We start from the raw sequence: 14,852 nt of genomic DNA, 5'->3' as shown, positions 1-14,852 counted from the left end.
TACAACTCCGATGCAGTTGAAATGCTATTCGTTTTTCCTTTCGCTAAATGAAGCAACACATCACAGATTACAACTATCATGAGAGCAAATATACGACTTTAGGACATTGAAATGTAAGAATTGAAGCCTTACCTGTAGGCTATCTCTGCTGACTCCTGAAACGTTTGTTGGCTTGGGTCTTTTGCACGCCGCGTTCTACGTAGCTGTCGTGCCTGACTTTAAATCGGCGCGACCAAATAAGAAAATCGGCCGATGCCAATTCATTAAAAAATGGCAAAAATCGGCCGATTAAATCTGCTGGCCGATTATGCTTATTTTGAATTTGATGTCAGTAACACATTTCAAAAAAGTTGGGACAGGGGCATGTTTACCACTGTGTTGCATCACCTCTACTATTAACACTCTGTAAACATCTGTGAACTGAGGAGACCAATTGCTATAGTTTGGAAAGAGAAATGTCCCATTCTTGCCTGATATGCAATTTCAGTTGCTCAACAGTTCGGGGTCTCCTTTGCTGTATTTTGCGCTTCATAATGTGCCAAATGTTTTAAATGGGAGAAAGGTCTGGACTGCAAGCAGGCCAGTTTAGCACATGGTGGACTCTCTTTTATTACAGCGCCATGCAATTTTAATATGTGCAGAAAGCAGTTTGGCATTGTTTTGCTGAAAGAAGGAAGGCCTTCCCTGAAAAAGATTTTGTCTGGACAGCAGCATATTGCTCTGAAACGTGTGTACATCATTCAGCATTAATGATACCTTCCCAGGTGTACAAGCTACCCATGTCATGTGCACTAATGCACCCTCATACCATCACAGATGCTGGCTCTTGAACTGTGCACTGATGAGTCGGATGGTCCCTCTCCTCTTTAGCCTGGAGGACGTGATGTCCATGATTTCTAAAAAGAATTTCTACCTTTGATTCGTTAGACCTCGGGGACAATTTTCCACTTCGCCTCAGTCCATCATAAAAGAGCTCCGGCCGAGAGAAGGTGGCGGTGTTTCTGGATGTTGTTTATATCTGGTTTTAACTTGCATTTGTGGATGCAGTAATGAACTGTTTTCATAGGCGATGGTTTTCTGAAGTGTTCCTGAGCCATACAGTGATTTCCACTATAGACACGTGTCTGCTTTTAATACAGTGTCGCCTGAGGGCCTGAAGATTGCAGGCATCCAATGTCAGTTTTCAGCCTTGTCTCTTGCATACAGAGATTTCTCCAGATTCTCTGAATCTTTTAATTATATTATGTGCTATAGATGATGTGATCCCCAAATTCTTTGCAATGTAATATTGAGGAACGTTATTCTTAAATTGTTGCACTGTTTGCCCACGCAGTCTTTCACAGAGCAGTGAACCCCTCCTCATCTTTACTTCTGCGAGACTCCGCCTCTCTGGGATGCTCTTTTTATACCCAATCTTGTTACTAACCTGTTGCCAATTAACCAAATTAGGTTTTTTTTTGTTTGTTTGTTTAGCATTACACTTTCCAGTCTTTTGTTACCCCCGTCCCAACTTGTCTGAAACGTGTTGCTGACATCAAATTCAAAATGAGCATACATTTTTCAAAAAACAATAAAATTTCTCAGTTTTAACATTTGATATGTTGTCTCTGTACTATTTTCAATGAAATATAGAGTTTCCATGATTTGCAAATTATCGCATTCTGTTTTTATTTACAGTTTGCATAGCATCCCAACTTTTTTGGAATTGGGGTTGTAGATCTGGACTCCTCAGACCTTTCTCCATTGCTCTAGAGTCTAATCTTTATGCTCCCTAGCAAATTGAAGCCTTTTCTTCTAATTAGTCTCTATAACAAGTGGTTTTCTGATTCTGATCTGGCCACACTGCTGTTTAGTCCCATTCCTGTGAGTTATCATGTTGTGCATGTGGAAATGCTCTTACTTTTACTATTAAACATAGCTGAGGGTTCTGCTGTCAATTTTATTTTTTTAAATTTGACTTCAAGCATTTAAATGATAAATATTTCTTCCTCAAAGTTGATGGTTCAGCATCATCTGTCCACATTTTAATCATGCATTGGACCGTTCTTAACTTAATTCCAGTAATTTCAGCAATCTCCTTAGTTGTTTTCTTTGCTTAAAGCAGGCCAATAATTTGACCCTTCTGAAACACAGTAGCATCTTTTTCATAAGCCCATGCTACATTGCCCAACATGGTTGTTTTAAGAAACGAGAAGCTGCTTACTGCATCAGTTAGTGTTAAAGGAATTATCAGCTGAAACCTAATAATCAAAGCAGTAATTATTCAGTCAAAGGCTCTTAAGTATTTGCTTATTTAAATCCAAACAGTGACTTTTTTGGCCAGTGTGCATACACGATATATGAGTACATATGTACATGCATACACTATGTATTCCGTAGTGCAGCACAATCTAACAGTCAGCATATAAAACTTGCTGCCCATGTTTAAGATGTCATAAGTAGAAGCTGAATATGATCCCGACCAAAAGATCTTTCTCCACTAAAACGCTGTTCATGAAAGGAGACTTTCCTGAAATTTATTTTTTTTTAGTACAATATCAGTCAATAAAGCTTAAAAACCTTAAAATCTATATTCTTAGGAAAATTGAATATTAATAATTATACATAAGGGCCACTTTTTCCATGGAATAAAAACATATTCTATTCCCTTCTAGCGGATTTACTGATGGCATGCAACATTATCGTATCGTTTATCCTCGATGTATTACGCCACTCTCCCCAATGGAGAATGAGCGTGCGATGATATGATATATTGCTCATTGTCAAAACATGACATCACACGTCAGAACTCATGCAGAGATCCAGTGACAAATTTATTTATTTTTTTTTCCCTTCTGCGCATGCACACAATCATTTCTTTGTTGGCTGGGAAAGAGAAAAGATCCAGTGCTAGGTTTAAGCACTAAATAAATAAACTGAAACTAAAGATGCGCTGAACACCCGAAAGGCTACCAAAACTTCATTATATATTCTTCATGCATATTTACAGGAGAAAAACATACCAATGGACATTGAAAAACTGGAAAAGAGACGCGTCTGAGACATAAAGCTTCCACGCTAGTGAGTGACTGACTGTGACAGTTTGTACATAAACATGGCCGCGAGGTTTGCTTGATTAAAACTAGAAGCTTTAAAGAGAGGAACTTGCTGAACACCCGAAAGGCGACCAAAACTCCACTGGTTATTCTTCACGCATATTTACAAGAGAAAAACATACCAACGGACATTGAAAAACTGGAAAAGAGAGCAATAGCGGAAATATTGTCAAAGTTCTACTTGGAGGTGAGGAAAAGTGACTGACTTTTACAAGAAGTCTTCACTTGTGGACTTCACTCAGCAAAGGCCTTTTGTTTTGAACCACTGCAACGTAACAATTAACTCTTACCAAAAGTAACTTTGAACTTGAACGGTCAACCTGGATATAGCATGTATATAAGTTGGGTGGTGGTGGTTCAGGCTTTTTGGACTCGTACCATTTTTATTGTTAGAACTTTGACTTTGTACATGCACATTGAATTACATTTCAGTCAGAATCAGCATTCAATATTGGCAAGTTACCCCCTTGTTAACTTTTTGTAAAATCTATAATTGTTCCATTGAATGTGTATGTATAATAATAATGCCTGGCTTTTTTGTGGTAAATCCAATATATTCCATTCCTTCGACTTGTTCAAGATCATGCTCGCTGAATGGAATATATCGGATATACCACCAAAAAAGCCAGCCAATGTTATTTAAATAACTCCATAAAGAAGAGTGTACCTTCTCTACATTTACCTGAGTAACCCTCGAAACCTGCAGTGTTTGGTGTATGAGCCTGCAGCAGAGTCTGTGTGTTGATGCTGATCTGTTTGAATGCATAGAGCCTCAACTCAACACGGCTGCGCCAAACCACTATCCAAAGCACCCACTCGGTGTTCTTTGGACAGTTACCGTCCCTCTTATTCATTGGGCTCTTCTCTATTATTTCAGTGCAAGCAGCCTAAGCCTATGACACATGCCATGGTCATTTTAAGCCATTGCTGGCCTACAACACTGATGAGAAGAGACAAGATAAGTCTAGAATGAAGTTCAGGGGCTCATCTCTCCACAAAGCTGCAGCTGGAGAAGAGAAATGCATGTGTCGTTGGCAGGAAAAGAGGAGGAGGAGAGAGTGGGTTGGGTTATGTGAGATTAGGGTGGCTGCTAATGTGGTGTGGGCAGCAGCCTCCAGAGCATCAGTTTGCAAAAACACTGATCATTGGGAAGGTCTTAATCTCTGCTGATGGTTTATGTAACAGTGAGTCACATGACGTGACATCACAGCTTATCCTGCTCGTTTTATCACTCTCTCTCAACTCTGCTTGTTAGACATACAAAGGCAGCGCAGTGGAGACAATTGAAAAGAGGCGCATGCAAGCTTTGGACTGCTTTTTGCATTTTTGTGACTGATGCACAGTGTAACATACTGCTCGTTGTCCTCATGTGTATGTGTTTGAGCCTTGTGGAGTATAGTGGATTGCATTGTGTTATTGAAAGGTTGCTGATTGACGGATCAATGAGAGAAACGGATCTCCAGGTGCAGGGCCGGGACAGAATGGCCATACAGCTTTTGTTCTGGGAATTGGAAAAGCATTTGAAGAGGTAACACTCAGAACTGAAAAGAGCAAATGCCTTGTGTAATATTTTGTTTTCAAGCCTTTATGTGAACACGTCTATTTATAGTTGTGCTGCAGTACATCTTTGTTTGTACACTTTGAAAAGTAGCTTTGGAAACCCTTCCTGAATAGAAATGTTCTTTGGAAATGTTCTGTCCCCACAATGTGCAACATTAATAGTAGTATTTATAATTAAAGTGGTTGTATTCTGAAGCATGTGCAACTTGTAATGTTTGTCCATTGTCATCCAGATGATTGTCAGTGTTGGAAAGACAAAGCTGTCGGTTGGGTTATGATCTTTTTTGGTATGTTGTGGTTGGTCCAAAATGGTAAGGTGGCTTAAAATCATTGTATTTGGATGAGTGAGCAGTAATGTGTTGTAAGACATTTAAATGACCTTACCCTAAGAGACTGCATATGTGTACTGAGATCAGGCAACAGAGAGATGACGTGTATTTGGGCGCTAAAATTACTTAAAGCCTCTTCCAGTCAAAGAACTTAGGAAGAGATTTGTCCTTCATTGAGCTGCTTGGATTCTCTCCCATTATTGTTGTGCCGCTGTTTTAATTGAGATAATTGGTCCATGTTTGCTGTACACAAAGAGACTTAAGTCTACCACAGTAATCCTGAGGCATAGATTGTATTTTATGATATCAGATGTGTGGTTTAATTGAATGTGGTAGCTATATTGTGGCCATGATATCATTCTGGTAAGACGTTTTCATTTCTGCCATTGGGAGCAAATGCACATGAACATTCAGGAGTTGGAAAATCTTTTTAGTAGCTTCTATAGAGGTTAAAATAGAAGCCGAGAAGTAGGATTCCAGTTCCATCTAGGGGTCAAACACACCAAGACCTTTTAGTAGGAGTATATGTTCCCTTCCCAGAATGCATATGGTACCAGTCAAAAGTTTGGACATGCCTTTTTAATTCAATTATTATGATGGACGTTGTTTCTCTTTACGTAGTTGAGTCGTTCTTGACATGATTACTACAGTTGTGGAATAGGGCTATTTACTGTTTGATCTCAAACACATTAAGAAGGCAAGAAATTGCACTAATTAATTTTTGACGAGGCACACCTGTTAATTGAAAAGCATTCCGGGTGACTACCTCATGAAGCTGGTTAAGAAAATGCCAATAGTGTACAAAGCGTCATCAAGGTTAAATGGTAGCTACTTTTGAAGAATCTAAAATAGAAAACATTGTTTGTTCTTTTACCACATAATTCCATACATGTTCCATATGTTATTTCATAGATTTGATGTATTCAGTATTCTACACCAGGCTTGTTGTACTCTGGTCCAGGACTCGGACTCTGGTCCGACTCGTGCCCTAATTTTAAGGACCCGTGACTCAACTTGGACTTGAGTACTGATGACTCGGACTCCTGCATTAACTGCATTTGGACTTGTAAATTGGAGACAAGGACTCGGATTTTTTCTTTATTTTTTTGTTACATGCCATAATAATTTGGCATATAATATTTATATTGGCATTAATTTTTGTACGAATTTTGTGCAAGCGTGTCACACCTGCGTGCCTTGGTGCATGCATCAGATAGACTCTCAGGCGCGCTCCGGACAGTGCATGCCAAGCAGACTTGCGTGTGAGCCGTAAAAGGTTTCACGTAAAGTAGGCATATCAGACGCTCGCTGGCTGTGCTGTGAAAATTGTGCATGCAGGCACTTTAAGTGTCCAAATCTGTCATTGCTTAACTCTTGAATATTTTCTATCGTGAATAATCATTAAAAAGCTTATCTCTGCTTTCTGAAGAAACGTATCTTGTTAAGATCTGTCCAGTACTTTGGGAGTAATGGCAGGTTGAAGTTGGTACAGCAGCGTCCGCTCTCTGCTCGCATGATGTTGGGAAACTGCCGGTGCTTTTTGTCTCACGGGAAAGTGGTCAGGCACGCGCGCTCTCGCTCTCTCGATCGGTTTCCGACTGGATTACTCATGAATATCAATCAGATAACTTTTATAGAGATGTTCTGTAGCTCTCTGTTTCTGATGAAGTATTCAGCAAAATTTTCCGTCTGCTAGTTTTGATGTTATGATTCACGGGAGACTTTGGAGGGGTTTTTTTTCTCCTTCCTTCTTAGCTTTACCGATTTTTATATTTTCAAATCAAACTGATTCTTGTAAATAAATAACTGTTTAGAATGTAACTCTAGTTGTCTTGATGAAAAATATTGAGATCTTAGTGGTCGGAATGAGATTTTAAAAAGCCAGAAGTCAGAAACGTGAGTGGGGAGCATGCTCCCCACCCCCTGCCTAATAAATAAATAATTGTTTTTATGTGACGTGCTTTTTGTTTTTATTCACTGAGAAAAGCAATCTTTTTAGACAGCAAGCATTGCATTTCTGCTAGGACAACGCAGCTGTACATGTAGCTGTGTCAGTACTGCGCATGCATTATCGAGCAGAGTTAGAGTTACACTTCATAAAAGTGAAGTCTGTTGATTTTTGCGTATTTTGTTGCCAGTAAAAATTACATGCTTTAATTGATTTGAGATCTGTCATTTATTAATTACCAAGTTAAAAGAAAAAAGTGACAATAGAATTCCACCAGAAAGTTGTTAAATTATTCAATCAGGGCTGTCCCCAGGGAATAAAAAAAAAAATAGTAGCGGTGCTACTGATGGTGGAGCCTGGCCTGGAGGGCCCTGAAGGCTGCTAGGGGGGTCTGGGGGGCATGCTTCCCTGGAAAATTTTGAAATTTGAGACTTCAAATGGTGCATTCTGGTGGCATCTAGGGCTGATTTAGGCACAATTCCAGCTATCTGCTATCCATAACCACTTATCCTGTGCAGGGTCGCAAGCAAGCTGGAGCTTATCCTAGCTGACTATGGGTGAAAGGTGGTGTGCACCCTGGACAGGTCACCAGATCGTCGCAGGGCTGACACATGGAGATGGACACAACCATCCACAAACAACCATTCACACTTGTGGTCAATTTAGAGCCACCAATTAACCTAACCTGCATGTCTTTGGACTCTGGGGGAAACCAGAGCACCTGGAGGAAACCCATGCAGACATGGGGAGAACATGCAAACTCCACACAGAAAGGCCCCTGTTGGCCACTGGGCTCAAACCCAGAACCTTCTTGCTGTGAGGTGACAGTGCTAACCACTACACCACTGTGCTGCCCTAGATACAATTCAACATTATTAAATTTGCTGGTTTTTACCTTGTCAAATATGCAAGGGGCAAAATTACAATGGTGCTTGAAAGTTTGTGAACCCTTAAAACTTTTATATATTTCTGTATAAATATGACCTAAAACATCATATTTTTACACAAGTCCTAAAAGTAGATAGAGAATCCAATTAAACAAATGAGACGAAAAATATTGGCCATTTATTTATTGAGGAAAATGATCCGATATTACATATCTGTGAGTGGCAAAAGTATGTGAACCTCTAGTATTAGCAGTTAATTTGAAGGTGAAATTAGTGTCAGGTGTTTTCAATCAATGGGATGACAATCAGGTGTGAGTGGGTACCCTGTTTTATTTAAAGAACAGGGATCTATCAAAGTCTGATCTTCACAACACATGCTTGTGGAAGTGTATCATGGCACGAACAAAGGAGATTTCTGAGGACCTCAGAAAAAGCGTTGTTGATGCTCATCAGGCTGGAAAAGGTTACAAAACCATCTCTAAAGAGTTTGGATTCCACCAATCCACAGTCAGACAGATTGTGTACTAGGGCTGTGCCGATAGACGATGCCATCGTCCATAGACGATGCCATCGTCCATCGACGATGGTGGTCATCCATCACGATGGAGAGCCACCATCGTGATACCACGCCCCCTCCTGTCATAAACATGCATATACGGTATCATCTGGGCCTATTTAACCTAAAAAGTTAGTTTTTTGTTAGTTTAGTTAGTTTTGTTTAATATATATATAAAAATACATAATTATATAAATCACTATAAAGTAATATCCTATTACCGCTTGTTCACGTAGGCTATGGTGCAGGGACGTGCTAGTGAACATAACGTGGTTACACAAATACAGTATGCTACTAATAATAAATTTCGACTTCATTTTTTAGCCTACACTATACTTTTAATGTAAAATTTGTCATGTTGTTCAAACAAATAGCCACTATTAACGACTTCAGTCGGGAAATATTGCACCCCAAACGGCAGTGAAGCGCAGACTTCGGCAGAAGTCAAATAACTTTAATCTGGTAAATCGGCCTACTTTCAGACACAAAATGGTCCACTCTAAGCCATAATGTCAAACCAAATGGAAGAATGAAGGTGATTCTGATAAATGTAAAGACAGTAAAAAAAAAAAAACAATATTAAATCATGATTTTAAAAGCGGCTGCAATAATTCAAACACTAATAAATTGGAAAAATTAGCGCGTTCAAGTGCGCACTAAAGGCCGAAACGCATCTTCAGTTGGTATGGTGTAAATAAACAATGAGTAATAGCTTAAGTGTAGTTTCTTCTCATAATTTGAATCCTAGTCTTTCATTGTTAGAGCAGATTAAAAGCTTACCGTGATCAGTGAGTGCTCGGGGAGGTTCATTTCCACCTGCGCTTTGCGCAGCTCATTTCTCCGAAGCCAGCTGTGCGCAAACGCAGTGTTGACTGCTCGGCAAACTCCAAACGCTCGGTCTGTACTGGCCCTCTGTTGCGCAAGCGAGTTGGTTATGGCCAGGTTCAAATTGTGCCCAAAACAACTTAACCACGGCCATTTCAATTGCCTGATGGCTGTGACAATATTCGCCCCGTTGTTATACAGGCGATCTTTTTCTCCTCTATTTTCCATTCGGCAAGTGTCTTGCGCAATGCGTCTTCTAAATTGTCCGCTGAATGTGTCTCTGGCATGAAACTCGTCTGCAGGCATTTGGACTGCATTGCCCACTCTCGGTCCACATAATGTACGGTAGCTGACATATAGGGCATCATGTTGCAGCTGGACCACATATCCGTTATCAAGGCCAAATATTCCACATCACCTAGCGCTTTTTTTTTCTTAACGTGCCAAAGCCTCGGATGAGTATCTAATACTTTTTAATAATAATAATAATATATTTAATAACGTGGTATTAAAATCCCCCCCCCCCCACCCACGATATCATTGTCCATCACGATGTTTGCACTGTAAACATCGTCGATGCCAATTAAGGGGACATCGCACAGCCCTATTGTGTACAAATGGAGGAAATTCAAGACCATTGTTACCCTCCCCAGGAGTGGTCAGCCAACAAAGATCACTCCAAGAGCAAGGTGTGTAATAGTCGCCGAGGTCACTAAGGACCCCAGGGTAACTTCTAAGTAACTGAAGGCCTCTTTCACATTGGCTAATGCTCATGAGTCCACCATCAGGAGAACACTGAACAACAATGGTGTGCATGGCAGGGTTGCAAGGAGAAAGTCACTGCTCTCCAAAAAGAACATTGCTGCTCGTCTGCAGTTTGCTAAAGATCACGTGGACAAGCCAGAAGGCTATTGGAAAAATTTTGTGGATGGATGAGACCAAAATAGAACTTTTTGGTTTAAATGAGGAGCGTTATGATAATCGGAGAAAGAAAAACACTGCATTCCAGTTTAAGAACCTTATCCCATCTGTGAAACGTGGTGTTAGTATCTTGTTTTGGGCCTGTTTTGCTGCATCTGGGCCAGGACGGCTTGCCATCATTGATGGAACAATGAATTCTGAATTATACCAGCAAATTCTAAAGGAAAATATCAGGACATCTGTCCGTGAACTGAATCTCAAGAGAAGGTGGGTCATGCAGCAAGACAACAACCCTAAGCGCACAAGTCGTTCGACCAAAGAATGGTTAAAGAAGAATAAAGTTAATGTTTTGGAATGGCCAAGTCAAAGTCCTGACCTTAATCCAATTGAAATGTTGTGGAAGGACCTGAAGCGAGCAGTTCATGTGAGGAAACCCACCAACATCCCAGAGTTGAAGCTGTTCTGTACGGAGGAATGGGCTAAAATTCCTCCAAGCTGGTGTGCAGGACTGATCAACAGTTACCGGAAACGTTTAGCTGCAGTTATTGCTGCACAAGGGGGTCACACCAGATACTGAAAGCAAAGGTTCACATACTTTTGCCACTTACAGATATGTAATATTGGATCATTTTCCTCAATAAATAAATGACCAAGTATGATAATTTTGTCTCATTTGTTTAACTGGGTTCTCTTTGTCTACTTTTTAGGATTTGTGTGAAAAATCTGACAATGTTTTAGGCCATATTTATGCAGAAATATAGAAAATTCTAAAGGGTTCGCAAACTTTCAAGCACCACTGTAGATTTGAAATGAAAACTCCTTTGTAGCATGCCTCTTCATTTTCCAATTCCAGGATGCCAGGAACAGAATCAAGGTCAAGTCACGTAACACTGCCATCTAGCGACCAGCGCCTAGAACGTGGTTTTATGTATGGTTGCGAATGGCAGTGAGTGCATGCAGCGAAACCCTTTATTTTCACTTCTGGGTTGAGTACCAGGATAGTCTAGACCAGGGATTCTCAACCTTTTCTACTTTGAGGCCCACCTATTCATACTTGTAATGAGTCGGGGCCCATTAAAAAAGATCCCCAATTATTTTGGCTTATCTATTCTATTAGAATCTAATAATCTACTACCAAGTGTATTAACGGAATGCAACATCACTCCCTGTTACAGGCCCAGGAATTAAAGAAATGCAGTAAAACCAAATTGTTTTAAATTGTAGGTATTGTATTTATAGCTGTATGGATGTGCCAGAACCCAAACCATGTATGCAGGGCATTCTCAGTCAAAAGGGATTAATGATCCAAAAGTGGAGTCTGGTCCACTAACACAAGAACTTTATTGCCATGTTTGCATACAGCAAACAAGCAAGTTATTAAAACCAAGAAGTACACTCAAAAGAAGTGGATATAGAAACCACTCAATGGGATTAGATCCTTACATGCTAACAAAGAAGGATTTTCCTATGAGTTGGAAATTTATCCATCCGTTGAGTTCCCAGACATCTCAAACTACCTGGTGCTGCAGACATTGTTCTTTACGGACAAACAGATGAAAACCTGGAAGAGCATGGAAACGTACAACTTTTTACATGTGGCTGGGTTAAAGATCTGGTGATCAGGACACTACAAGATAGACGGCGGTAGACGGATCTAAGTGCAGGAAGGGTGTTTAATAGCGGGTGTGGTATTTACAAAAGCAAAACAGAAAGCAGATTCTTAAAGCAGAATATTTAAACAGTGTTATAAACATGGCTTGAAACATGTGACCTTGATAATACTTCACAAAGTCTCTGTGAAAACAGCTTCTGTATCTGTGCGTGCTGATTTGCACTCAAATCAGTATTGGGTGTTTGTTTCCCATAACAACTGGGTCGCAAGCGCGCACATAATGCGTTTCTTGAGCGCTCGAGCTGTGCCACACTCAAACGTACAAAGGCGTGACAGTCAAATGTTCACCTACTGTGTAACCACAACTTTTAGCTCACATGTATAATTGCCACCAAAATGCCTCATTTTCATCGATTAACCCATTACAAACCATTGCGAGCTGTAGTGTGACCGTAGCTTAATGAGGCGGCTATGACGTTGGATGCAACCCAGCAATTGTACCCTACTACGAGTAAACAAAAACTTTAACTTCAACTTGAAGAAAAAAAATTAGCAGCCCACTAGATGGCGTTTTGCAGCCCACTAATGGGCCACAGCCCAGTGGTTGAGAATCACTGGTCTTGACCTTCACAGTAGTAATTGAATATTAAGAATTTATGACAAATAAATTGACCCTATAAAACTTGAAAATGGGTCAAATTGGCATGAAATCATCAGAGGCGATTATTTTTCATTTTATATATTTTATTTACTCTTGGATGCAAAATGTTGCTGCATTCTAGATCACTCAAAATGCACTATTTTACATCTGTATTTTAAGCATTGTCCAGAGAAGGACCCTTGCGCGCCCCCCCCCCCCCCACACACACACAGCTTTTTTCACATTGTGGTGGCTTTGGGTCTGCCTACAACTCTTTTTCCAAATGCCCCTTCCTCCAAACGTTATTGACAGGGATGCATATACAAAATCTTGGTACAGTACCTGCTCTGATAAGAGCTCATCAAGAACAAAGTCTCTAATCTGCATACACTGTTTCTGTACTATCCCTTTTGTGTATAATATAATTACTTTAGGGCCAGCATTGTGAATGTTGTTTTTGATGGTCATGTGGTATGGTATAAGTATTCGCTAACAACCACGCAGCTCTTTCCCAAGGAATATTTAATGGAAAACATCTTACTTTTCATCACATGACCTGTAATTATTTTTTTTTTGGTGTGGTGTTCAGGTCAAAGCATTTAATTTTTCACAAGTGACTATGCCTATTTGCTCTGACCTGGCAAGCTCTGTACATGGGGTTGCCAATGAAAGGAAATTATTTGGGGCCAGGTCTGACTTGGATATTTATTATACCTCGTACACCTGTGTTCATGTTAGTTTGCCTGAATTACTGCACAGCTTGCACGAACTATAACGTTATACTAGTCTCAGTTTTCAAATAAAAACTTGTCCTTGCTCATTTATTTTGGTTTTTCACTAAAGATGGTAAATATTCAGAACATGTACTTGTCTGAACATTTGAGGCTTGTATGGAAGTGGTTCACTAATTTGTTTCTTGATTTGAAATAATGGCACTTTTTTGTTTCGGAAAAAAATTAATGTGATGTATTTTTATGAATATTTTCTAGACCTGTTAGAAATCGTGATTTCATAGCCAGCTGTTCCGTTTTCTACAAGCAAGTGTCGGCATGCACTGTGTATGCTGAATCTGTGATCACATTTCAAGCTTCTGCAGTGTTTTAGGTACTATTATGCTTTAGTTGTGATTAGGTGCGAAAGTTATTTTTAAGTGAAAAATGATCCACTTTAGATGATGTGTGGATAGTTATATATTTTATCAGGTAAATCCTTGGTGAGCTTACTGTTTGTTTAGGCTTGGATATTAAATAGTCGTAGCAGGAATATTTTAATTTCTTACCCAGTTGTACAAAATGCATTGTTCTTGTGTTACCGGAATTTCCTTATTAGGAAGCAGCGTTTTACATAAGTTATGCGTGACGGTGCTGCTGAGGCTCCAGTGGAGGCGTTACCGCATAGATTATTCAAATCACGTTCCTCCTCCACCAATAGGGTGCAGCGCTGCGCTGTTTTTCTCGGATATATTATGCAAATAGTGCAGGCTGCAGATTTTTCAGCACAGCAGAGATGAGCTGACCTTGGAGATCCTTTGTGTGGCGGAGGTGGATGTGCGCTCTGCTGATAAGCAGCCTTTTCTTTCCGAAGGTCGACTTTTCTCACCAACCGTTTCAATGTGAACCTCGGAGACTCTGTGTAACACTCGGGCATCGCTTCAGAGTTACATTTTTCTCGCTTCCGTGTCGGTGTATATGGACGAAATAGCATGAATTCTCAATGCTATTCGGTGGCGATGGATCTTGGTGTATGCCAGCTAAGAAATTTTTCAATATCTTTTCTGTCATCACTGCTGGGAACCGAAACCTCTTCCGTGAGGCTCGACAATAGGTAAAAAGGAGGGGGGAGAAGAAAAAAGGCCTGTGTGTTTTTTATAGCAAGAGCCGCTAGCACTCGATAGTATAAAGGGATAGATATGCCCTGTTTTCTGTAAATAGTCAGTGGTCCTAATCACAGCTCTTTTAATATAGCTTTAAATCATAGAATCTTTTAAATCAGGTCTGAAATCGGCTTGCTTATTTGCTCTCGATCCATTTCTCCGAGAAAAAGATGCTGCATAGAGGACAGCTCGGTAAATCTGGACATTTTTGCTATTAAATGTAGGCTACTCTTCCAAAAAACAGCTACTTGTTTTAAAAAAAAAAAAAAGCATTTAGGTGAATGTACACATTTTCATTGAATGGTCATGCATTTTGCCAACAGCTTATGTAGTGGTGTTTTTTTGTTTGTTTTTGTTTAAATCATGACTGATTTAATCATGATTGTGTTTTTATTTATTTTTCAGTTCTTCAGGTGCCAGTGTTGTGGCCATAGACAACAAAATCGAACAAGCAATGGTAAGTGTGTGGATTTCTCTTTTTTGCTATACATAATGAGGCCATGTTGGCGACAGAATAAGAGTGGGTTTGTGCAATAAAGCGGAGAGTAATGAGTGAGGGACAGGTCTGAGGACAGAGAGCTGCATCAGCATCCGTAACTGTCCACT

At 40.0% G+C, this 14,852-nt stretch overlaps 1 protein-coding gene across 1 annotated transcript in view; it reads left to right on the top strand.

The window, feature by feature from the left end:
* The window catches only part of tsc22d1 (TSC22 domain family, member 1), a 68,016-nt gene that overhangs the window by 50,696 nt on the left and 2,468 nt on the right, over positions 1 to 14,852 (top strand). The window contains 1 exon segment of the mRNA XM_060929910.1: positions 14,652 to 14,703. Within this exon segment, the coding sequence (XP_060785893.1) occupies positions 14,652 to 14,703 (52 nt within the window).

The sequence above is a fragment of the Neoarius graeffei genome, chromosome 9 (genome assembly GCF_027579695.1).
Source record: "Neoarius graeffei isolate fNeoGra1 chromosome 9, fNeoGra1.pri, whole genome shotgun sequence".
NCBI lineage: Eukaryota > Metazoa > Chordata > Actinopteri > Siluriformes > Ariidae > Neoarius > Neoarius graeffei.
The sequence above is the reverse complement of the archived record's forward strand: the minus strand, read 5'-3'. Positions and strand labels throughout refer to the sequence as shown.